The sequence below is a fragment of the Amblyomma maculatum genome, chromosome 2 (genome assembly GCF_055883805.1).
Source record: "Amblyomma maculatum isolate TAMU_Amacu chromosome 2, ASM5588380v1, whole genome shotgun sequence".
NCBI lineage: Eukaryota > Metazoa > Arthropoda > Arachnida > Ixodida > Ixodidae > Amblyomma > Amblyomma maculatum.
Window position 1 is genome coordinate 131921820 of NC_139345.1, and position 23884 is coordinate 131945703.

At 44.0% G+C, this 23884-nt stretch overlaps 1 protein-coding gene and 1 pseudogene across 1 annotated transcript in view; one reads left to right on the forward strand and one right to left on the reverse strand.

The window, feature by feature from the left end:
- Positions 1-15522, reverse strand: part of LOC146199904 (membrane metallo-endopeptidase-like 1) — a 47875-nt gene extending 32353 nt beyond the window's left edge. The window contains exons 1-6 of the mRNA XM_084592226.1: positions 15489-15522; positions 14524-14697; positions 10677-10736; positions 7532-7722; positions 5704-5880; positions 1626-1700 (exon numbers count right to left, since the gene is read on the reverse strand). Coding sequence (XP_084448352.1) covers positions 1626-1700; positions 5704-5880; positions 7532-7722; positions 10677-10736; positions 14524-14697; positions 15489-15522 — 711 coding nt within the window. The remainder of the gene's footprint in view (positions 1-1625; positions 1701-5703; positions 5881-7531; positions 7723-10676; positions 10737-14523; positions 14698-15488) is intronic.
- A 6226-nt stretch (positions 15523-21748) lies between these two features.
- Positions 21749-23284, forward strand: LOC146199906 (uncharacterized; annotated as a pseudogene).
- The last annotated feature ends 600 nt before the right edge of the window (positions 23285-23884 follow it).

A 23884-nucleotide genomic window follows, 5' to 3' on the forward strand; every position in this document is an offset into this window, starting at 1 on the left:
TCTCACTACGTTTTACCGGGTATGAATGCAAATCTCCTGATGAGCACATTTGCCTTCATTCCTCGTAAATTTTCAGTGCGTTTGCTGAGCCACACGTTAATACTGTGCAATGCCTGACAATTCGACTTGATTTTCTGCTTGTCTTTATGCGGCACATATGAAACACAAGGAACATACTTCAGTGCTTGCTATGGTAGGCCATTCATGAAGCGCTATGCCTGCTTAAGTCATGTCGCAAGGCGGAACCAACAATTCGTTTTACTAGGTACAAAAGTATCAGCAGACGTTTTTTCATGTAGCTTTTGGAAAAAGCCACCATTCAAAAAAATTACTAAATTCGTTCCCAATATTTGCTGAAACTGCATATAGATGTGCGTATTTTCTTATATTTGAACTGTTACCTTTCCCGAAGAAGGGTACATTTCCTCCTGAAAACTCTACGACCTGCTTGCACTTGATCGTGGTCCTCAGGGACACCATAACAGTGAGGGGCAGCTCTGTATGCAACCTTTTATGTTTAAGCTCAATCAACTTGTTTCTTGTGCGAGTAATATTTCTGCATGAAATTGGTGTTTAGCAACACTTGAAAAGCGACCAAGAGGCAACTGAGAGCCAAAAACGGCGTTCCCGATTGCCAAAGCTGGCATGCGTGCATTGTTCGTCCATATTCCCGGAAGCTTATTTCCACGTAAGAAAGGCGGAGGCTTCTTTCACTGTGTTATTTTAAAACGACCTCCACAATTCAGTCCTTTAATATTAAAATCTCATAAGACCCCTAATAATATTTGAGTGTAAACTGATATCTGTGACAACAAAAAACGTTTAAACAAATACGTTTCTCTCTCGCAAACTGATAAGGATCCACAAGGAGGTGAATCCGTATATACTGAGGACTGCAGTTATACTCTCAAGAAGCGTCTTTCTGCATATCGATCACAGCAATGAGCGTTAACATGGATGTTGCTTTACCTTAGTCGATTTTTTTTTCATACCCTCAGTCAGTTGAAATCAGCTATCACGTCGAGCTTTACTGTTTATAAGCAGCACCCATTCCTTGCTGCGGGTTCTACAGGGTAGACGACTCACTTCAGAATCGTACCGTTTCTGTATTTTTGCTGACACTAAAGAGCACTTGTTTTAGAGCGCTGCTATTAACATGTGTGTCACGTCGTTTTTATTTTACTTCTCCAATGATTAAACGTCATATTTTTGTTAAACAAATAGTGGGATGGCACTTAGCTTCATTTAAGAGCTTAATGTTGAAGGGCTCTCCTCCTTCTCTTCGTCCTCTATCTTGCGTAGTTGTGCATTCTTTATAATTTCATTACATTCTTAGCGTGGAAATTATGTCAACGTGAGAACCTATTGCGAAGTCTGTACCGGGGAAATTGTATTGACGTCTGAACCTATTGCGACGTCTCGCTGACACGCTTAATGGAATCTGGCGGCATCTCGCTGACACAACTCGTAAACAGATCTCGCGAAATATCGCGGACTCATGTCGCAGATGCGAGATATTCCCCTTAAGCCTTGAAAGCCTTTCACCTTAAAATACTACTGGATAATTTTTTTGAAACAGCCCTTTACATCACGTAGAAGAAACCTCTCTCTCAGAGTGCAATTACGGGCTCAAGAATAGCGACTTGCTCCCATGGTTTCAGGCTGTAATTGGTCATCCTTTCCTGTGTAGGTTTGTCTTGCTGCGATACCTGTAAACATAAATATGTGCTCTTTAAGATCGTTTGCTCTTTGTACTTCACCAGTTACTGTTTTCTGGCAAAGCCCGTAACTGCTTCAGAAGTTGTTTTGCCTCTCCGTCTAGCAGTGCAGAGGGGTGCGCATAATATATTTCCAAACCAAATCAGCACGAGCTGTTTAACCGAAACTCGGATCGAATAGGAATATATAAGTTTAAAAACGAATCGGATATGAATCAGATACGCTACAGAGTAGGGGCAAAACGAATATGCAACACGCACAGGCCAGCAGCTCTTTATTGCATAGAAAACAAAATGCGTAGAAGTATGCACCAACCTCAACAACGTTACACATCGCAAAATCACCCAGAACCACCGCAAGAACCAACCGCCAGCAAGAGAACATTTGCAACCATACTTAAAATGACTCCAGCCTTTTTCAGGACTCTTCTGCTGGTGCCGTTAGATACACGGGCTTTCGTATAAGGTTATTTTTAATCGAATATGTTTACAAGTCAGTACAACTTGTTAGCAAGTATTCAAAAAAATATGCAAAACTGCGAAACGCTAACGGCGTCGCTTCGTTACGGCACCATCCTTTTACAGCTTCAGGTACAGCAGTTAAAAACCTGAACCATGATCTCTGCTACGTAGTCGGGACACAAAATTGGCATACTAACTTAGTCTTACAACACAGAGGAAAAGTAGTTTTTGGTGTTAATGGCATAAGTAAATAAATTAGCGCCACACCCCAGGTAATAAAATGCAATAACGCAATGTATGTATCATGGCCTCCGAGGTCACGATACCAGCAAATGCTGCTTGGTCTGGCTCACACGTACGGGAGGCTTGATAATACATCAGTTGTTCTGAGCGACGTTTGCTTCTTCAGGCAGCTCACGTTCGAGGCTTCCCTAATGCCGACCGTTTACTTGAGTGTTTAGCAGCTGATGGCGGCATTTGCAGTGTCTACAATACAGTGATTGGTATATGGCTCATGGGGTTTAACGTCCCAATACAACTCACGGTATGAGAGATGGAGTAGTGTAGGGCTCTGAAAATTTTGATCGCCACGGGTTTTTTAACGTGCACGAACATCGCACAGTGCACATGCACCTAGCTTTCCGTCCCATTCAAAAAGCAAGCACTGCGGTCGAGAGTCGATCGCGCATCCTTGGGCACTGTAGTCGAGCTCGCTAACCACTGCGCCACCACGGCGTCGCGCAGTATGGTGAAATATTGTAACCGTAGCCAATATATGCGATATTATCGCTCTATCTATTTCAGCATTTTACACAGCGAATATTTTGACTTATGCAGATCTGTCCACACCTCATAATGATATCGAAAACAATGCACTCGGAGCATGCAACAAATTCCTTTTCACGCTCCTTACTCACTAAGATTGCTAGGAAGCCTCGCGTCACCATGCACAAAACTTCTAACGTATGCCTTAAGATCTATGACTTCGAACCTATCACCATGCATATAGCTTCGAAGCTGTGCTTTGAAAATAACCATTTCAAACTCTGCCGTAATTATTTTTTTATATTTGCAAAGCACGTACGAATTGAGACTGAAGCTTCTTATGTACAGTTTGCTCTTCGTGCCTTTACCAAGAGTGTCTTTGTCTTTAATATCAACGTTTTCGCCAATTCAATAACAATTCCGACAGGGTAGCCAGAACTTCCTCGATGCCTAAATTATGTTCTCCAGATTTACTTTGCCTTGTGAGGTACAATTTCGAGAGAGCTGCTCGAAGGCATTAAAGCTTCATCTTAGCAGTTTTTCGTTTTCATATCATATCATGCTCTCCCAGCAAGCCGAGGGTGCTACTTTTCAGGATACGCGTGTCTCACGCATATTTTTCCCACCTCTCTGGTGTCACAGGTGTCTGTATAGTAAAGGGAGTTTACTTTTAAATCAATATTGCGTTCGCGTTCTCTCCTCAGCCTTTGATTTTCCTTTCCTAGTTCAATACACCAGATCGCTCGAACCTACAGCGATAAATAAAAACCTTGTTTTCACAATTTCAGTTCGCGCCAGCTTTTTCAGTCAAGTTTTCGGAGAGTGAAGCAGACGTTTTCTATTACAGTGGATGACAGTGAACGTCATTTACAAAAGACGTCACGGCATGTGCTATGTTTCGGTTCCTTTTTCTATCAGATTACAGGCCCGTTCGATTCATCTAAACTTTCTGCACCAGTTCCGCAAAAATCTCTGACGGTGCCACGAGCGTGCAGCGCCAGTTCCAGGAGTTCAGGTGCAGTGTCGGCACCGGCTGCTTTCTAAACAAATGGTAGAGTGTAGGCTGGGCCGTCTGCTATTCTTGACGCCGCCAAGAAGCTGTGGTCGGTTGTGTGCCACTCGAGCAAGCCGAAGCCAACGTCCCAGTTAACTTGATGAATTTTCAAATAGCGCATGACAACGAAGTTTTGGATTATCCAGCCCGGATGCTTTTGGCCTGTGCGAATTACCATAAATGGCGAAAGAACCCGAGTTAACTATTTCACTTGTCAACAAGAACACGATCGAGTTCACTAAGGAAACGGCTGCGCGTCTAAAAAGGTTTAAACACAAGTAAACAGTTATGACAAGCGCATTTCGATCGCCGGCTGCTGCAAAAGGTGCATATATGCTTTTCCACAACAAATACTAATGACGATGAGCTATTTGAAAATCTTCATGTTCGAGATAATTAGCGCCGTTGATCTGAGCGGCATATATACATGGTCTATATGATTCATTCATTCATGAATTCGATGCGCAAGTAAATATAGAAGCCGACCGCATTCATGTGGTCAGCTAAGTGCGAAATATATCGCCACTCGCATCAACCGCCGCTAAGGTGCCTAATAAAATAAATTTTCATATAACGCGTCGCAGTAAAGCGTAGACACGAACCAGTCTCGGTCCATATGTGCACCATGTGGCAGCTGGTACGAAGGAAACACAACTTACCACAATTCAAGTCAGTATGCATCAACGCATGCCTGTTCTTACTTGTTAGACATGGTTTGATGTACGCGCCGTCTTTTGGACAACACTGGCACCACCCTCAGTAACAGCTGCTTCACTGTTTATCACTAAACGGAAGCAATCGTCACGCCTGTCATCTGCTTTCATGCGGCGGCTGCAGCTGCACCATTTCGGCACTGACCGCTGAGGAGATGCACAGTTTTGCTGAAGTTTTTCTGAACTCTACCTGCACGACGTCTGCACTTTTCGAAACGAACGGCGTCGTGCAGAGGGTGTCATGTTGGATCGCTGAAACGAATGGTGAAATGCTGCACCTAATGAACCAGTTCACGTAGTGCAGGTGAATCGAACGGACCTTACATTTTTTAGTACTTCCTGTGGGGGTGACGTCTGTTGGCGACAAAACAATTAACTTAGAAATCAAAGCTTGTTGATTGCAGTCGTTTTTTTTTTTTCGACATACTAAACATGTGTTAGTTTCAGCTGTGTAATATACATTGCCCTGCTAGCACCATCCTGCGAAATATATTGTGGGAAACAAGCGTGCTGCTCCCTGCTTGTATTCTCTCCGCGCTGTTTAGCGCACGTAAAAGGACTTCAAGAGCCGCGAATTTACCAACGAGATTTGAGCGGAGACAGCCAACGTGAACAGTAGACATTTTAACTGTCATAGCGCAATGTATGGGAATGTTTGACCACAATCACACCTTCGCACACTTATAGCACACCAAATCACCCAAACATTTTAGTCCTAATTCTATCCTAGGTTCTCCGGCAGATTTACATGCGTGATCTTTGGCAAAATCTTACTACGAGTAAATAAAATCTATCAATCGCAAGTATCGACAAAAGCGGGAGTCAGAGCCTGCTTTGAGTTATAGAATATGTTCTCTTTCCAAACGAAAATAACCGATTGTATTGTCCCATAAAGGTCAAATTCATAGTTCAGCAACCGCATAGAAGCAATGAGCAGAAATAGAAGTAAACGAGCGTTTCTCTTACAATGTTGACTTTGGTAATTTCTAACAACGCTTACGTTGGCCAGAGGCATGGTGATTAGGGCAATAGCGTCACAGAGCTGCTTCGCCTGCTGCTCAGCAGGTGCCACGCCTTGCAGGTAGACGCACGCCAAGTCCGAGAGGGACACTAGACGGTCGGAGGTAATGGCGTCTTCCCGACTTATCAGCGTGTCCCCGTCGTCCAACTGATGGGCGCAAAAGCAACCAAGAAAGCCTTGAGAGGTGTAACGGCCCCCTAAACTGCGCCTTAATATAAGCTCCACTATCGGAGCGTTAAAGAATTCCAGGAAGCTTAAAAAGCGAAGCAACACCATCATATCTGAGCGTCCATTCTGCGAAGTGTGGTGTCTAGAACTACGACAGACAAAATGACTTAAATAGTTTTTAAACTTAATCGTGCGTAAACCAATTATTTTAACTCATTGACACTGGTATAGCTGAAGAACACAGCAGGCTCACGGTAGCAATTAGTTCTCCAGAGCAGGCTATAGAAGTTCGAAGGGAGCACTACCCCTTCAAAGGGACAGTTTTGTCAAATCGTGCTTCTCTAAGTGCATATCTTAGCCAGCTCAAGAAAGGCTGCTCTCACTTATTTGATTGTTTCGCTATATGGCAGTCTGCTCCTTAATTGAAAACTCGAATCATTCTCAATGTTCTGTCGCTTTTGGAAAGACTCCTTGCGGCAACAAGTCACACTAAACATTGTACGTGGTGGGAAACAAGGGGGCTTATTCTAAACTAACAATAAGATACTACCGTGGAAAGTCGAGCTAGTTGGTCAGACGACATGATGCACCACGCAGCAGAGTAGGCGACGACACACAGGATAGGCACACAATACACACATACACATAAACAATCAGTTAATTATTTGTCAGTGTAGCATTGTCCTTGTTTATGTGTATATATGTATTGTGCGCCTCTCCTGTGTGTCGTCGCCTACTCTGCTGCGTGGTGCATCATGTTTTCTAACAATAAAACACATTGGCATTTAGTATACACGGCTCGAAGTATTAAATTTCTGTCCAGTAAGTCGCAATGAATTTGATTAGTTTTAACAACGTTCTGAACCGATCAAAGTATCAATTTTCGCAGCGATTTCAAAGCTGCTATCATAACAACCTGGATAATCAAGGTATTCAACTTTTCTCGCGTAATAACAAATCGGCCATGACACGTCGGCAAGCTGTATTGCTTCAAGCAGATGTAATGCCGTCCATAAATGAACAGTCGGCACTAGGCACCTTAATTATTCCAGTAGAATACAGACTCAACACACGGGGGATTTCCGAGCGTTTAGTTACAGAGAGTTTGTACAAAAGTAGTAACCAAATTTTCCAATTCAACCGATCCACTATGGCTCGCCCTAAGCGCTAAACATTATTTAAACGAACTAGCAGAGTATAGTGGCGTTCCTTTTGCTGCTTTGTTAATGCCGTCACCGGCGACCTTTTTGCTATATAAGGTAATTAAATTTGACCATCATCAATTTCCTTAAATATATTTACCAAAAGCGTCATTTCGGGCCTGCAGTAGTATTACGAGGTATTTAATGTCTGGTTCTTAATAGTGAACAGCTTGTACGCATACGCGAAGAATAAATAAGGAGCCCTTTTAAGCAATTATGCGTTTTTATTTGGTCTTAAGAAGTTAACTTTCATTATTTACAATGACCGATAATAACATAACATCAAGTATTGTCCATGTGAGGTACTTCTAATAAGGTCCTCTAGTACTAGATACGTTCGGACCGATCTGAGCCGCGCTCACACGGGAGAAATTTTACTACTCCGGAGTTGAGACCAGAAAGGTCTGATCATCGCTTCACTGCCTGACCGCAAGTATGCGGGTGTAGCCCATGACATCGTAGGCGTCCAGCGATACGGAGATAAGAGGTGCCAGGTCCAGCTTGTACTGAACGCTGCCGGCAGCCCGCAGTGCCACTTCACTGGAAGCCTTGTCTACGCCCTGCAAATCCACGCCCAGCGACACCAGCACTTCACGAAGCTGCTCGTTGCTGGCCGAACCTGGAACAGAGAAGAATGAGACAAAATGAGCGTGGTTAAGGAGTCTGAGTGGGAAAAGGGTGATCACTCCATGCCGTGCGACATCTTCAAAGCATCTACGTAACCATTTTAGAAGCCTGCCAGGGATTTAAACGGCACGGCCTGCTAAAATTGTTGTTTTTCTCAGGAAGTGATTAAAATTCACGTCCTCATAAATACATGCAATGACGTATACCCCAAGGTTCATGACCTGCACAAGCAGCCAGCTGGGAAACATTATTACAGATATCGAGGTTAAGCCAAAGGGCAAGAGGCAACCGGAGTCTGGGATCAGTAATGTGAAGGAGTGTGAGAAACAACCCGAGTTCGAAAGATCACTCGCACTCGGCTTTTTTATTTCACAGTTTATATCTTTATGGCAAGCCAAAAGCCCATCCAGAAAAAGTCTTTTTTTTTTTTTTGCTATTGCAGCCTTGCAGAAAAGGATGTGCTGAGAATGTATTTTAAATGTACCGTATTTATTTCATATCTATTTTGTATTAGTTTGTCTGTATACTTAAAATGAATACATTATACTGCATACGTTTTCATATGTCTTAAAAAGAATTCCTCGCTCGATTAGTGTATTTCTAACATATTAAAATCGCGGTCTTAAGGTTTTAAAGTTCGGCTTGTTACTCAGGGATGACAGGTGTTCCAACAATAAACTGACAATACACTTTGAAAATATTACTAAAATACTCGTGACATGTTTTTTATGCTGGCAGAAAGTATATTTCTAGAATGCTTCGAATACACTCAAAATGCACCAGAAATAGCATGGGTTTTTTTTTTTTTTTTCAAAAAGGAAAACAAAATGCCGTTGATTTAGCCATGGTTGAATCTAGTGTGAAGCGACAGCACTGACAGAGGCGCGTAGCGCCCTCTATATATACTCGCGATTCACTTCAGCAATCATGTGTCTCGTCACGCAGCTGCTCACGCGTTAAGCTACCTCCCACGTCAGTTGACGTTTGACATTTGACTTGACCTTTGAATTTTGGTCTTTGACCTTGACTTTGTCTTGGGCATTCACTTTGATCGTTGCTGGAAGATAACTGCCCAAAGTGGTTGAGCCTTGAATTCCAACTTGACCTCGCAGCTGTTTGAAGGTCATCGGAAACCCACGTCGACAATAGCTTTGCCTTGCTTACTGAAGTCTAAATATACACAATGCACCATAAATGCACCTATCAATGCTGTTAGAAAACAAAATACCACGAAGAATTTTTAATGCTAGCTAACAAGGAAAAGACAAGGCTAATGTCCAAATAAGCTAGCTTTGTCTCCGTTTGCACGTCCCTCGCTATCGAGCTTTGCCAAGTTTACGCGACTTGGCATTGCATACATAATCAGGCGAAAGTAGATTGCTAACGATGAATCATCAGTCTGTGTGCGCGCGTGTCTAAACTTAATGGCACATAACGGGAGAAATAGGCATCGTGTAGCAATAGACTTCATCCCTGGCGGATTCCAAAGTGGCGTTAGCTATGAAATTTATGCATCGGATATTTTTTCCTCAACCGTTTTTAGCGCCGCGATCCGAAGGCTGCCAAGCGATTACTCGTTTACCTTAGCATGTAACTGTTAGTCAAGGTAGACGCTCCTTGAGGCAGATATTAGGGCTGAAGGAATAAGTGCAAATTTTAAGAATACATTTTGGATATCGAGCAAGGCGAAATGCACTCCAAAGGACTTAATCTTATATTTACAAAAGTACATTTTGAACAGATCCCCAGTATGCTAAAAACACGAGCATTTTTCACGCATTCCAAGTACGCTCGAAGCGTACTTTCAGGTCTAGCATTTTCGACAGATTTTAAAAGTGCATTCTGAATATCGATCAAGACTTGAAATGAGCTTCAGATGAATTTTATATTTATGAAACTACATATTTAATACATTCCCAACACACTAAAAGCAAATATTTATCTTTCAAGTATTCAAAGTTTGCTTGAAGCGTACTTTCGTATGTGCTACCTTTTACATATTTAAATATATATTTCGAATATTGACTAAAAATTCTAACAAACATAATTTAATATATTTTGAGCGCGTTTCTTAATACATTTTGCATTTAAATTCTTTTCGAATATACCGCAGTAGATTTCAAACTTATTACTTTTTACTACATGCAAAATTACTTCGCCTTGAAAAAAGATGGAGTGCATTGCTGCATATGTGTATTTAATTACAATCTTCAACTTGAGGTAAAATAAATGCAAGTAAAATACGGAGGTAACCAAAATTGCTAATTTGATAACATGGGGCGTACCTACGACACGTGGGCAAGCACGGTATGTGCTTAATCTCCGTTGTCACAAATAGAATTTTACAATAAAGAAATGTAATGACTCTGCCCTATTTTTATCACTTAAGCGCCATACCAAATAGATGGCAATATTTCGAAAAAACTAAAACGAGTCTACGAGTGGTCATGGTGTGCGATCATTGTATGTACCGTTTCGTAGAAAGCGAAGACAGAATGAAGATTCCTAGGCATCGTGTGAGCGTTCCGAGGGTGTCATCAGGATATTTTCAAAAAAGACAGAACGAACATAATGTTCTGATGGAGGAGAAACAAAGTGGCGTCCGTGTGCTGTGCGATGTACGCGCACGTAAAGATCCCCAGGTGATCTAAATTACTCTGTAGCCCTCCAGTTTGGAGTAATCTCCACTTTCCACTCCATCTTTCTCTCGTTTCTTACGGTGCGGTTCAGGTGTCCACAAAGAAAATGTGACAGATACTTCGCCATTCTCTTCCTATGAACCATTATTATTATTATTATTATTATTATTATTATTATTATTATTATTATTATTATTATTATTATTATTATTATTATTATTATTATTATTATTATTATTATTATTATTATTATTATTAATAATAAAATATTGTTCTGAGAAACATAGACTCGATGGCGTCCTCTCACCTTTTTTGTTACACGCCTCCCACACCGTGTACAATGGTGACAGGTTCGGGTCTTTATTACCTGCGCAGGATCACAGACAACAACGGTTACACCGTAGCTTGTCGGATGCATCAAGCTTTATGAAGAGAGTAGAGCTGAATATGATGAACGCCGTTTCTCCAGCGTTTCCTGTTATAAGGTGCAAGAAGAGACTAAATTAAAAGCAAGGGAGGAAATAACTGACCCTTTGAGTAAGAATGCGTAAAGCAGGTACACATCACCTATACTCTAAATTCCCATTGATTAACTCTTCCGAGACCAAAAGAAAACCTTATAGTGGCAGTGCGCTGCACGTTCCACGAACGGCAGAAGGGAAATATGAAAAGCCGTGCGGCGAGGTATCATCGGTCAGAAAATGTGGGAAAGGAGAACCTTTTAGTGCTTGTTATTGTTAGCAGTCAACTTGTAATATTTTATAAGTTCATATATTTGTCCCTCACAGCAAAGGCACATTTGCCAAATAGCTCTTTACCAGTTGCAAGTTTTCTGTCCAATGTATAAATGACAACCATGAAAAGCTTGGAATTTCTATTATTGAGAAGAAGAGGTAAAGAACCCCGAAAACTACCTAATTTTGTTGCACGAATTTCAACACCAAGCAGAGAAAAATGACCAGCGTATGAGTCGCAGTGCTATTCCATTTACAGATTAGAGTAATAGTGATGAGAGGTTTCCGGAATGAAAAATATTTTTCCGACATGCAACTGACATACACACTTTCTATTTTCCTAAAATTAACATTTATTGGTGGTTTTGGATGCAAGCTGCAATCATAACGCCCGGCTATGCCACCCGAGAAGGGCTCCTGACAACTGAGAGTACACCCGCGAACACAAAATGAATAATCAAATACAACAGGAACACAATTACCTCTTTTTAAAATATAAAATGATTAATGTAGCACCCCATTGTAAAAGAGAGAGTTTAGACTGTTAGAGACAAACATGCGTTAAGTTTTGTTTTTTAATTTCTGACCATGGCACGAAAATATTACCATCGGCAAAATATCTAATTTAAGGGTCGATGCAAAATGGTCCCTTAGGTTAACAGAGATGATTCCAAGTGAAAGCAAAGTTTTCAGGGTACAACGGAGAGTCATTTTGAGAAGAAAATGAATTTTATTCGGTGATCTAGACTGTATATCACTGAATATGCAGGATGATGTCTCGCAGTATGAACGCGGGGCAGGGTGCTCCTATCTATACACATAAATATTCAAATGCAATCAAGAAATTAACAAAAGTAGTTCACGGAGAAAGGAGTAACAATTTAGCATCAACATAAATAATTAAGGAAAGCAAGACAAGATTAACACCCGTTATAAATTATGAGTGATAGAATACCGGCAAGAGCAAATAATGTGAATCTACTTTCCGTTTGAAAAGATCTAAAGATGTCCAAAGTTAACCGTCAGCCGGAAGCTGGTTCCAAACTAAAAATTGCAGAAAAATGGATTGGTTTTTATGTCATAATTCGTACGCACTCGCAAGAGCAACTGTTATTGTTGAAATTTCTTCTTGATTTGTTGCTACTGAGCCCGCAGGTATCCAACAACTTCATTTAAACAAATATTCTTGACCTCTTTAAAAACTTCACCAGAGAGCAAATTTGCCAAATTCGATGGCCCTGAACTGGAAAGGTGACAGTGCATTGCTAGTGTGGGTATGGTATGGACGGCTTGATTTTGCAAATGCTTAAAGCAGCTAGGTGAGTTCAAGAATTGTTTTTACGTCAAGATATTCCATGCTTTAAGTGACTATGAAGGAATAATAGAGGGAAGATAATGATAATTGAGATGAATGAAGCTGCGCTTTAATCAGTATACGAATCTCATACGTTTAGGCCAGTTATACGTTTTCTGAACTTAAAATGGGAATAAAGAAGAACCCTAAAAACCTGATGAATTCTGGCGCTGCATAGTCACTCGCAAACACAAACACACACAAGAGATTATAGCAGGACGTTCACACCGGTGAAGCGCCTACTACAAACTAGCTATTACTTGTGGTATGAAGAAGGAAAAGGTTGAAAGGATACCACTCAACATGACCCAAGGGGTACACAATGTATAGCCAGGTTCATGGAAACCAAAATGCCGGCTAGGGTAAAAGACGCTTTGGAAAGAGAGATTATTGAAGCATTCAAGATTATTTCGGGTCAAGAAGGGGAATGCGTGAGTGTTCAGTCTGTGGCACTCAGCAAGAAGAAATTGGTACTGCTCCGTTTGTACAATAGGACAAGAAGATAAGTGCCATTTGCCATTATTTTCGTTTCATTTGTGCCTACGGAATTTTTTCTTTTCATTTTTTCCTGAATTATCTCAGTCTTCTTTGTCTTATTGTACCCACAATGGTTTTTTTGTCATGTTTCCTTCTTCTTCAAACCAAACATTATATCCAATTGGTAGTGTGCGCGTCACCGGTGTGCACATCTCGCTAAAATCCCTTGTGTGTATCTGTGTTTGTGAGACTATGCAGTGGCAGGTTTCATCAGGTTCATCTAACCAACAAGCGCCACGCAAGTACTGCTGACCCCTGAAAAGAGCACATTGCTTAACCGCAAATATGTGATATTTCCACGTATCATATATTTGCAATTGCAATAATTGCAATATTTTGTGGCTTCTGAAGCCGGGGGCTTGCGAGAAAAGGGTGATCATAGCTGGCGAAGGGATTGATTGCTTACTCGAGTGACCGTTTTATCCATGGTAGCCAGTTTGTACAGATGAGGCAAGTGCATGCTATTATTTTCTGTGCGCATACTTTGCCGACTAAAAGTATACACACGGTGCCTCCATGAGGCACTCGCTCACCAAGAGCTGTTTGACCGGCGCCACGAGGAGTCTTTCTTGCTTGGTACACGTGACCGTCATCCAATCAGTTCGCCCGAAAACGCTGACGTTATAATCAACGCAACTATTGCCCTTTCTCCGAGCACAGGTTTATTTTGATAGTTGTGCGCGCTACGCATGGCCAGCACGGCATTTTCGAAGACAATAGAGCCGCGATACAATGTGGTAAGTATAGGCTAGTCAAAAATGCAGAAAGTATTGGTGACTACCCTTTATAGTACGCCTTTTCTATTCCCAATCCCTATTGGTGTCGAGTCAGACGGTGAAGGGATGATCTTTTCGTTTTCGCTCAGAGACAAAACCTTGTGACGTTTCCGCACATACTTGTGAACCTCTTTCGTTCGAAAACACACTCGGTGTGCAAGGAGCTCTCACGCAGCCCCTTGCTCGCCGCTAATGCTGACCACGCACTCTAATGATGCAGTCGTGCTAGCGCAACTGCAAACCCATTAAGACTGCAGGGAATTTGGGTATAGCGGCTAGCACACAAGGAAAGGGCACACAGAAGGTGTCATCTCCCACTGCCTTCCTTGTGCGTCTTTCTTGTGCGCTAACCGCTATGTCCAAATCTAGCAACCAGGTTCCCCACTTAATCGCAATAACTGCAGGGATGTGCCCAAGTTTCCCAGAGCACCTGAATCGCTTTGAGGAGATAGTCAGAACACCTTGAGACATTCTTAACTGGAGGTCAGCGCTCCAAAAGTGCCATTTGATAACAGCGAGGGCGCATGTTTTCTACGGGCGAATATGCGGCTGCCTCTTGGAACGCACCAGGACGCTCTGACAAACACGAAGATCTCAGAAAAGATTGGAAGTATAGCTCTGCATAGGCTCAGTAGAGGTGCCAGTAATTCCCTTCTGTGTATCGAGGACAGAGAATAGTGAAAAGGAAAAAGGAGCACAATGAGAAGCAGGCGGCTATATTGAACTCTCGTAACGCATGGCAGCCCGCCTCACCGTCGAGTATATTCCGAGCAGCATCTTCTATGGCCCCACTCATGGCGTCGGCGGCATCCAGGTACGAGGCCGTGAGATCAGGCAATGCACGACTCCAGTTGGCGCACACGTAGGCGTAAAAGTTGTCGCAAGGATCGCTAGCTCGGTTCTTCAGAGCACCCGCAAGGAACCGCCCTGAATACGCGCACAGTGCAGTTGCATGAAACAATTGTATTGGTTTGGCTTCAGAACGTGTTTGGCAACGTCCTTTAATCGCGTAAATAATACACCATTATTATTCTGAAGGACACTGGGGCCACAATGTCCACGCCTATTTTGATAAGCCATCTATTCCAGTCACCTCTGTTTATTCGTATGCATCAAACATTTCTTCTATTATGAAAGTAAGATTTGAAGGGTGTATTTTAGAGGAGTAAATGGCTAGTAATAATCCTGCCAATTGTATTATATCGAGAGGTTACGTGTGTGTAATGGTATAGTAAAATCATCGCTGTTTATAATCTATCATTTTGTATCCTCCTTCAGTAAGTCAAACTAATGCTGCATTACATCAATACCGCATTATAGTCATCAAACTACTCCGTCACTCTATGGGAGAGTTTAGAACCTTAGCCAGATCTGCCACACTGCGGCGAAGCAGTCAATCGAGGCGCATGTGTTTGTAGGCGGCCTTAACAACGGCCTTCTAACAGTGCGGAAAGCTATGTACCGAGGAGTGCGGTTGTAGCGTTTTAGTTTCAAGGCGGTTTAAATCGGCGCAGTGTCTAGGTATCTGTTTGCACTTGTTTTCACAATGCGGTTGCGTTATGTGAACGATGCCGTCCGCTTGTTGTGTGTTGGGCTGCCGCTACGGCTCTGGGACCGACGGCGGAAATGTCTCGCTTTCTTGTTTCCCGTTCGATGCCAACAGAAGAGGAGCCGCGCCATCCATCGAATATAAGTTTGTGATCTCTGGTTTCACTCACCAAACGCGAGTGTTCGCGAGAGATATTTCGGCATTACGGGCATCATTGGGTACCGTAAATTCGCAAATGCTAAAGATGCGTGATTTTCAAAAGCGGCCCAAATTGAAGCCTGCAGCTATTGCGAAGGTATTGAAATGACTTCAACAATGTTTAACGTTGCCAAAACCACCCCCTCGGTCATATCCAAAGTGGTGCCATTTTTCCTTTTTTTTTTCTGAAATGTCGCCTAAGTTTGTTTGTTTTTTTTTTTTCACTCTAGTAAAAATAAACGCCTTGGGGACATCTGTGCATATTAAATGCTTGCCCATCATAGGCACAATACCGACAGCCTATGTTTATTTATTTAAATAGGCTGAGGCCCTAAGGCATTGTAGAAAGAAGTGAAGGGATACATTTCGCCTCACTGCACATTCCACCACCGCTGAAAGTGACAGGCATTCAGTTCAACGACCGCTAAATACTTTGTTCCTATCGCACCGCCAAATGGCCTTTTTTGTGGGTGCTAGTCAGCCCAACAACGACAACTTTAGAAATTGTTCGCGGTTTTCCTTACTTCTAATCAGCCGTCGCAGGTACGTGAGATTTCAAGGATACATTTTTCATTCTGTACGAGGGGCTCGGTTTTTTATTCTTCGCGTGAACACAGCCAATGATAGCAGAGGATAAGTAGAAAAAATAAGTTTCATTAGCATGAGTGAATACCGCGGTAGCGTGTTGTAACGTGTACCTAAGCACGTCAAAATTCAGAACAGCGTTAATCGACCGCGGTCTGAGAATTTGGCGATACCATGCGTGTAGTATTTTCACTTTACAAATAGTGAAACCATGCCGGCAATGTACTAGACCTTTGCCCGCTAAACTGCGCAATAATAAACCCAAAGAGTTAACAGCTGAAAATATCATCTGCTGTACAATTATCGGGAGCAAGATCGAATGCGCTGTGCTTCGTACGAGTAAGCGCCCTAATAGAGCACAGAGCAAGCAGCCAGTAGGATATTTCACGCGTTCTTGGGCGCGTTCTCAAATGCTTATTTATGAACACTCCAGAATGGCAAATTGGCCAGTGGTTAGCCTGCTGCAAAGTGAAGCGACGTACTGTTAAACATGGGCTCATGTCGGTACACCACATGAGCAAGACGAGCAAGCAAACCAAGCGCAGTATGAATCCAATGAGTGCTGTACGCTAACACGTCCTTTGCGTTACCGTTCACTGCACTGAGGTGACTGGTATTTTCAGTGTCCCATTATAAGAATGAGAAATTCCCACGCAGGAGTCAGGTTATCAAGAGTAGGGGAGTGTCGGGAGGTCTGGGATGGTTGGAGGAGTGGGACACCTGGTGTATCTCTCTAGCAACTCGTTCAAAAAAGTTCTTCAAATAATCTCGAGGTGGCTCTAGCATATGTATAGCCTGGGCGAATGGCTGATTTCTGTGGCGTGTGGAAGTTGCTCCGATAAGAAATCGCCGAATTCAAGTGTCAAAAGTAAGTATCTGCTATTTCAGTCACAGCTTTATCATATTTAGAGAACGCGTAGGTCGCTAATATAAATTTTTGTCCAAGAAGGTGCATCTGTGCCGTGCCTCGTGCAGTAAAATATTTGGGCCTAAGGAGAGAACTTTCGCCACGGAACGTTTCTTTGTTGGTGCAATGCTGCTTTGGAGGAATGGGACAGTTAAGATGAGGGAGGAACGGGACGCTGTCCCATTCCTCCCGGCAATACGACTAGTGCTGTGGCTAGCGACTCTGCTGCAAGGCTCAGCCGCATTAGCCTAAAAAAGAGTCATTTTTGTTTATTTCATGTTTTGAGATAATATTGTCACGCGCCTTCGTAGAACGTCGACGGAAGATGAAAAAGAGCGGTCGGGTAGATCGGTGAAAGAAGAAGAAAGAGCAAGGGCAGAGGAACGTTTGTACGCTTCGCCGCAGTCCTCTTTGTACAGATCCCTGTAAATAAACCCCCGTGCGTACAAAGTACGTAACATCGCGTACAAAGTACGTAACATCTTGGTGGAAGTGCTTGGGTAGCGACCACGGAGCGTTTCATCTACCGAAGAAGCCGTAGACTTGCTGGCCTACCACCAATGCCATCAGACATGGCTGAAGACAGCAGTACCGAGCAGCCAGGACCATCCACGGCGAACAACTGGCCCCATTATCGAGAGCCGCGTACTTTTTCCGGAAAACCTGAGGAGGACGTTGATGAGTGGTTGAAGCACTACGAAAGAGTGAGTAAATACAATCACTGGCCCGCCGCTACTAAGCTGGCTAATGTGGTGTTCTTCCTTGCCGCCACTGCCTTCGACTGGTTCGATAATCACGAGGATTCATTAAGTACATGGGCTATCTTTACCAGCGAAATCAAGAAAAATTTGGAGATGAACCTGCAAAGAAGAAGCGCGCTGAACAAACTTTGTTTCACCGGGCACAAGTACCCGGAGAAACTTGTACTGCATATATCGAAGCTATCTTAAAGCTATGCAGACTCGTCAACCCCACTATGCTTGAAGAAGATAAAGTCGGTCACCTCCTGAAAGGAATAGCGGAAGACGTTTATAATTTTCTTATTAGCAAAGAGAGCCTGAGCACCACCGCTGATGTTATAAAGCATTGTAGAACATTTGAGTCTCTCAAACTGCGACGAATTACACCTAAATTCGGAAGACTGACCAATGTCACCTCTGTAGCCAGTGTTGAAGCCTGTCCTTCAGTTTCCATGGCTGATATGATGCGAGAGATTGTACGCGAGGAATTGTCAAGATCTAGGGACGCCATCTGTAGTGAAGAATATGTGCGGCAGAGTTGTGCACCGCAGGCAAATGTTGCCGCCCTGTCCACTCCGTGGGTTCAACCTAGCGGCGCTTCGCATATGGACGATCAGCGCAGCTATACTCAACGTTATGACCACCAGCCGATGGAAAAGAGGCCTGCCTACTCTGAAAATGTGGTTCGTCAGCAGCAAGAGCCTCGCTACAACCAACGTCGCGACTTTGTTAGTGAGGACTCTTATGCTGATCGCTGGCGCCCTCAACCTGTGTGCTACAGGTGTGGCATTGTGGGGCATATCGCTAGATACTGCCGCCGTCGTTTTCCAACTGTACAAAATTACCGACCCCACGCGAACATTCACGGACGGCTGCACACCGAACAACAACGATCCCCGACTATGCCTACTGGGGACTCACACCATTCGACACATTTGCGGAATTCATCTCCTGCATCTCATCGTAGTGTGACGCCGCCACCCCAGCGCCCGCGCAGGTCACCTTCCCCTCGACGTCGTTCTACCCCTCCGCCTCCGGGAAACTAGGGGGTGCGGCCGATGGAGGTGAGGCCGCCGGCGAGTCGATGACGTCCATACCTCTGCCCGTGTTTGTTAAAGAACAAATTGGAAATGTTTGTTGATGGTGTGAAAACAATGGCTCTTGTGGACACTGGTGCTGCAGTATCTGTTATGAGTTTGAGTTTTAAGAACCGTTTAGGTAGAAAAGTGATGTTCAGTGGTGACCGTGCAGTGTTATTCCGTGGTGTCGGTGGTGAACTTTTAGTTCCTCTTGGTGTGTGTGCTTCGGATGTTGTTATTGGCGGCCTCAAGTTTAGAGTAGAATTTGCAGTACTGCCTCGGTCTACGCATGACGTGATTCTTGGGATTGATTTTCTGCAAGAATGTGGTGCAACTTTAGACTGTGGTACGGGAGAGATTGCTTTGAATCCTTCACTACTTTCCGTTCTTGTGGATGACTCGACACCTGAATTTGGAGCATTTGCTGTGGAAGAAGACACAATTGTGCCACCGTTATCTGCAGCATTCGTGCGGGTTTTTTCTATTCGGAACCGGTGCGAATCTTTTGAGGCTATAGTAGAACCTACGAGATTCACCTGCTCTAAGAAGAGTATCCTTGTGCCTCGTTGCGTCATTCCCGTGACTAAAGGCCGCACTCAGCTATGGACAGTGAACCACTCCGAAGAGCCAACTGTGTTGCCTCGGGGCCTAAAACTCGCCCGTTTCGAGGAAGGCATATCCGGTTCCGTCGCGGCGTTAAACAGCTCTGTCACTGAGCAGCAGGTGCGACCAGGCATGGAGACCCAAGTTACGGCTATGATTAGTAAGTCTCTTTCTACAACTGAGCGTCGTATTCTAGTGGAACTACTACTGAAACACGTGACAGTGTTCGACTTTGCCAAGGATGACTCAATGCCACTGCCTACCAGTCGTATTCATCACACGATCAACACAGGGTCCGCCCCTCCAATACGTCAGAAGCCCTATCGAGTCTCAGCAACTGAGCGTAAGGTAATAGATGAGCAAGTTCAAGACATGCTAAAGCGCGGCATTATTCGAGAGTCCTGTAGTCCTTGGGCAGCTCCAGTTATCCTTGTTAAAAAGAAAGATGGCACATGGAGGTTTTGTGTTGACTACCGCCGTTTAAATTCAGTCACAAAGAAAGATGTCTACCCGCTTCCACGTATAGATGACGCAATTGAATGTCTGCACTCAGCTTCATACTTTTCCTCTATTGACTTGAGATCCGGTTACTGGCAAATCCCCATGCACATTGCAGACAAAGAAAAAACGGCATTCGTAACACCAGACGGACTTTACGAATTTAACGTCATGCCTTTTGGATTATGTAATGCACCTGCCACATTCGAGCGGTTCATGGATACAATTCTACGTGGACTAAAGTGGCAAATTTGTTTATGTTATTTGGACGACGTAGTAGTATTTGGCAAAACATTTAGTGAGCACGACAGCCGTCTGGATATCGTACTTAATTGCATGGAACGAGCTGGTCTTGTACTGAATGCAAAGAAATGTCATTTTGGCGATCGTGAAACAATTGTCCTCGGTCACTTAGTTGACAAAGAAGGTGTTCGACCAGATCCCAAGAAAATTGAAGCCGACAAAAGTTTTACCGTGCCCAAATCAGTAAAAGAGCTGCAGAGTTTTTTGGGGCTATGCTCGTACTTTCGACGCTTTGTACCAAGGTTTGCAGACATCGCTTACCCACTTACGAGTCTACTGCATAAAGATACACCATTCAATTGGACCAGCGAATGTGACTCAGCTTTCCGTCATCTGAAGTTTCTTTTGACGTCGGGCCCAATCCTCCGCCACTTCTGCCCATCAGCTCCAATTGAAGTACACACTGACGCAAGTGGTATCGGCATCGGCGCTGTACTTATACAACGCCATGGACGCGATCAGCACGTGATAGCGTATGCCAGCCACTCGAGTAAATGTGAAAGAAATTCCACGATTACGGAGCAAGAATGTCTAGCCGTTGTTTTCGCTGTACAGCGCTTTCGTTCCTATCTGTACGGGAATACTTTCACGATTGTGACCGACCACCATTCCCTTTGCTGGCTCGTGAGTCTTCGTGACCCCTGTGGGTGGCTCGCTCGATGGGCTTTACGCCTACAAGAGTTTAATTTTACTGTGGTGCATAAAACCACACTCTGCAGAGCTGAAGAAGCCCGCCAGCTGGCCAGAGTTCGAATTTTATCTTCACAAGAACGTTCTAAGAACCGCTACGACGCACGACACCAACAAGGTTCCTATGCTCCTGGTGACTAAGTGTGGTTGTGGACACCTCTCCGTAAGCGTGGCCTTTGTCAAAAACTGCTTTCACACTACATCGGACCGTTTGTTGTGTTAGAACGCATCAATGACCTGAATTACGTCATAGCACGCATAACGGCGAATGGTCGACGGTCACGGAAGTCGCAGTTGGTGCATGTAGCCCGCCTCAAGCGATTTCATTCCAGAGGATCTCTGTAACTCGCTCGACGGGCTTCGTCTGCGAGGAGGGAAATGTCACGCGCCTTCGTAGAACGTCGACGGAAAATGAAAAAGAGCGGTCGGGTAGATCGGTGAAAGAAGAAGAAAGAGCAAGGGCAGAGGAACGTTTGTACGCTTCGCCGCAGTCCTCTTTGTACAGATCCCTGTAAATAAACCCCCGTGCGTACAAAGTACGTAACATCGCGTACAAAGTACGTAACAATATTTATTCGGTGCTATCAAAATGGCATGAGGTTGAAGATATGCTGGTTAGATGAAAATTCACGCTAGGGCACTCCAAATGAGGAAATAAAGACGCAATTTGAAACGTGAGCCTCCCGGGAGAAGGGCATAACTAGTTGGCTACAGCTGTAGTGCTGTTTAATGCACGCAACGAATTAGACAAAGCCGACATTTTTGAGCTTTGTGAGGGTGCTTGTTTACATTTGCATGCTATTGTTCCATTTGAATTTTCAGGAAGATGCCAAGGGTATACAAGAAAAAACATCCCGAGAGGGTTCGAACGACGAACAGCTTGATGCTGGATGCTGTGAGATTAGTTTGCGAAGAAAAAAAAGTATAAGGGCCGTAGGAGAAGCTCTTAAAATCTCAAAATCAGCCCTTGGTCGAGCAGTACAGAAGTACAAGGGTTGTAGTGCGAGAGACAGTATTTTGGTCAAATCCAACTTGGTCTGCGGTATGGTCTTCACAGGAGAAGATGAAGTACTTTTGAAAGAATATTTGCTGAAGGCAAGCAAGATGCACTATGGACTAACAAGAATGCAAGTTCGTTCCCTGGCATACCAGTTTGCAACAGCATCAAGTCGGAAGTGCCCATCATCATCATGGGAAGTCAACAAGTTAGCTGGAAGAGACTGGTTTCTGGGCTTTATGGACCATCATCCTGAACTGTCGCTTCGATCGCCGGAAGCCACCAGTCTTGGCCGGGCAACGAGCTTCAACAAGCACAACGTCGATGCTTTCCTTTCTAATCTGAAAGGCGTCTACGACCGACACAAGCTAACTCCAGACCGCATCTACAACTGTGACGAAACAGGCTTCACAACTGCCCACAATCCGCCAAAGATTATCGCAGCAAGAGGAGAGAAACAAATTGGCCAGGTCACATCTGCAGAACGTGGTGAACTGGTGACCGTCTTATGCACTGTCAATGCCATAGGAAATGCTCTGCCACCGGTATTCATTTTTCCACGAGTGAGATTTAAAGATTTTTTTCCTGAAGGGCGCCCCAGCCGGAAGTGTTGGATTGGCAAGCAGGTCAGGATGGATGTCCGGCGAGCTGTTTGTACTGGCATTACAGCACATTGTGACACATACAAAGTGCTCGAAGGAAGAACCTATTCTTCTAATCCTTGACAATCACGAAAGCCATGTCAACATCAACACCATCAACAAGGCCAAAGAAAGTGGCATCATTCTGCTCACCTTTCCTCCACACTGTAGCCACCGCTTGCAGCCACTTGATGTATCTGCGTATGGACCATTCAAATCTCGCTACAACGCTGCATTCAATGACTGGCTTATAAATAATCCAGGGAAGGCCATCTCCATATACAACGTTGGAGAACTAGTGGGATCCGCCTACGTATCAACGGTAACACAAAAGAATATAATCTCGGGTTTCCACAAAACGGGTATTTGGCCTTTCAATAGCGAGCCCTTCACTGAGGACGACTACATGATGTCTTCAATGAGTGACAGACCCGAAGCTTCCCCTAGCGGAGTGCTGTCACCACAGCCAGCTACCGCAATATGTGAAATGGATGGATCAAGCCTTCAAGGAAAAGTTCTGAACTCGGAGACGGACACTAACGCAGCTCGAAACATCCTCAGAGATGTCTTCACGCCCACGGCCAATGAAGGTGCATCGACGTCAGCTCCTTCCTCCAGTCGCATTATTCCAAGCGACCTCAGGCCCTATCCAAAGGCTGCGCCACGCAAGTCAGGGCAAAAAGGAAGGAAGAAGGGTAGCACCAAAATGCTTACAGATACCTGAGAGAAACGTTCCATTGAACAAGTAACTGCGGAGAGGTTTGCACGGCGGAGTCTGAAAAAAAGAGCACCAAAGGCAGCTAAGATTGCTGCCACTACTCGTCCACAAATGAAACGACGTCGTCAAATGAATATAAGCTCTTCGAGTGACGAAGAAACTGTTGCCGTTGCCTTTGACGATTCGGGCAGTGACATGTTAAGTGTCGATGATGAGAGGCACAAAATTTCTGAGGTCGAATGGCCAAATAAAGGTTTTAGAGTGCAAAAAGGTGAATTTGTCCTCGTCAGGTTCTGTGAAAAAAAAATCTGTCATCTATTACGCGGGCCGAGTCGAGAGCTGTGAGAAGTTGGACGTCAGTGTCCGGTTTCTTCGAAAGAAAGATGAGAGCTCCCAGTTTTACTTTCCTCTTCACGAAGATAGAGCAACTGTACCGATCACCGACATTTTTATGAAACTGCCGGTGCCGACTACTGTCGGGGCAACAAAGCGCCTGCAGTCCTGCTTCAAGTTTGAAGTCGAACTATCAGCTTATAATGTTCGCTAATGAAGTTGTCACTACAGCATTACACATGTCCCATTCCTCCCAAGTGGTATCCCACTCCA